Raw genomic sequence first — 2,305 nt, 5'->3', positions numbered from 1 at the left:
AAGTTTATTATGGAAAAAAGAAAAATAAACTAAATTTTACTCTTCAAACATAAATATTTTGAGACATTAATGTTAAGTCTATGCTTCAAAAAGGTATTGTTGCCTGGATATTTCTGAATACATTTTAAAGATGTATCCAAATTAGATACTTTTGACATTAGATACATTGTTTGGTCAGAATTATTTATCATCTAAAACATTTAATTTAATTCTAAACATTTTAACCACTAGTATGACAACACGATTTTAGCTCTCAAGAGAAATTAGCCAGTGTAGGGAAAAACATGTAAACAAAACAAAACCCTACATTTAAGCTGCAGGCAACAATTAAGGCCCTTTCTGGCACAGTGGCATTTGACTGGCAACAAAGTCCAGGAATAATTTTACTAACACAGGAGAACTCATGCATTTTGGTAAATATGCTCTAACACTCACAGTTGAATTTTCCTATAGACCTTCCTTGCTTTTTTCAACAGGTAAATCTTCCTTTTTTTTTTTTTTTTTTCTTCATACTATCCTGATTTGTGACTTGAACCTGATTTCTTTTTCTTCTTCTTACTATGTTTTTTGTGCTGTTTCTTCTTCTTCTTCTTCTTTGCTTTTTCTGTTGTTTTTTCTTGCTCTTCACGTCTTCTCTTCTTTTTTGCTTGCATCTCTTCTTCATAATCTGATTCTGATGAGGACTCCAATGATAAAGGTTTATACTCAGAACAAGTCTTCTTTCTTTTTTTGCTGAGACTTCTAATACACTTTTCTTTCTCTGTTTCATCCTTTGACTTCTTTTTCTTTTTTACAGATTCCTTGCTCTCTGATTCAGAATCACATGGAGAGCTTTCTGATGATTTGTATGAATCGTTCTTCTTTTTCTTTCTCTTTTTTCCTTGTTTCTTTTCCTCATCTTCGGAATCTGGAGAACTGCTTGAAGAATCAGTGCTTGATGAAGAAGAAGATGAAGACCGACAAGATTTCTTCTTTTTCTTTTTCTTTCTGTCTCTTTTTTTGGATAAGCTCTCATTTCCACTTAATAATTTCTCTCTGCTTTTTTCTAGTTCCTTCTTCCAGTTCTCATTCATTTTTTCTTCAAATTCAGCTAATGCCTTGGAGCCTTTCTTTTTATTTTCTAATTGTTTCTTCACTTCTTCCCAGGTAGGCCTTGGTCGATTCAGATAATCTTGTATTGTTGGGCCTGCAGATTGAGATGGGCCCCTCCATCTGGCCATTGCTATAGGATTCATATAGGCCACCCGATTGTCCCGCTTACCCATGATGCCTGATGGTTCCCAGAGCAGACTCTCAGTTGCTAAAGAGAATAAAGATAGACACCCTCCTTAAATTCTTCATCTGCTGGTATACCAAGAAGGTTCCATTCTGTGAGAGAAGCAGATGGAATGATTAAAAAATGCCTTTAATATAAGACAAAGTAAGCACATAAGTTTAATTGTTCACTGTTTATCACATAGTATGGTAAAAAGATTTACAAAATCTTAGAGTTTCAGAAAAAATAATATATACACAAAAGTTTTACATGTTTTAGACATTGTGGTATAAATATAAAATAAATTGTTTTTCATATCTCATGTAGGGTTCTATTATCTAAATTTTAAATAACTATTTATTTTTATATTATATGGTACTTACCTTTTTTTTTTCTCTCATTCTGCCTTATATGGTATAATGAAAGAGAAATTTCTGTAGCCAAATAATGTACCAGGCAGACCTTCCTCATTTTAGTAGAGTGCAACACAATCCATTCCTTTCTTTGACAGAAACCTAGGAGTCATGCCTGAAAAATCCTTCTCCCTCAATTCACATATCCAATTCATTAATAAATTTTGCTGCTTAAACCCCCACAACAAGAGGTCTCATATTTGTTCACTTCTCTTCAAATATGCTGTCATCAAAATAGTGCAGGTACTGTCACCTGTCATTTGGGTTATTAATCTCTATTAGATGCCAGGGACTGCTCAGTGTTGTGCAGTGGATAATCTTATTCAGTCTCTAGACTAATCTAGAGGTTAGTCATAGATCAACGTCCTATGAAGATGATCCCGTTATTATCCTATGATATAAATGAAAAAACTGAAGCTTAGAGAGTTTGAGTAACTTGCATAAAGTGACATAATAAATGGCAAATGGTAAAACCAGGATTTAAATCAAGGCAGCATGAGGGCAAACCCTGTACACTTAGCATAACATTATATTGCCTCTTGATATCAACTTCTTGACAGCCCTATTTTTTGCCCTTATTCTCTTCCCTTTCAGTACCACACTGAAATCAGAAGGATTTTAAAATAATCTAGTGGCT

The 2,305-nt window shown here is 33.6% G+C and overlaps 1 protein-coding gene across 1 annotated transcript; it reads right to left on the bottom strand.

The window, feature by feature from the left end:
- Window positions 1–512: 512 nt before the first annotated feature.
- Window positions 513–1,265, bottom strand: FAM133A (family with sequence similarity 133 member A). Its single transcript, XM_052663749.1, has one exon. It carries the CDS (start codon window positions 1,263–1,265, stop codon window positions 513–515), a length of 753 nt encoding a protein of 250 aa, XP_052519709.1.
- Window positions 1,266–2,305: the final 1,040 nt, after the last annotated feature.

This window comes from Budorcas taxicolor, chromosome X (assembly GCF_023091745.1).
Source record: "Budorcas taxicolor isolate Tak-1 chromosome X, Takin1.1, whole genome shotgun sequence".
NCBI classification, from domain to species: domain Eukaryota; kingdom Metazoa; phylum Chordata; class Mammalia; order Artiodactyla; family Bovidae; genus Budorcas; species Budorcas taxicolor.
This window is presented reverse-complemented; position numbering and strand designations above follow the sequence as displayed.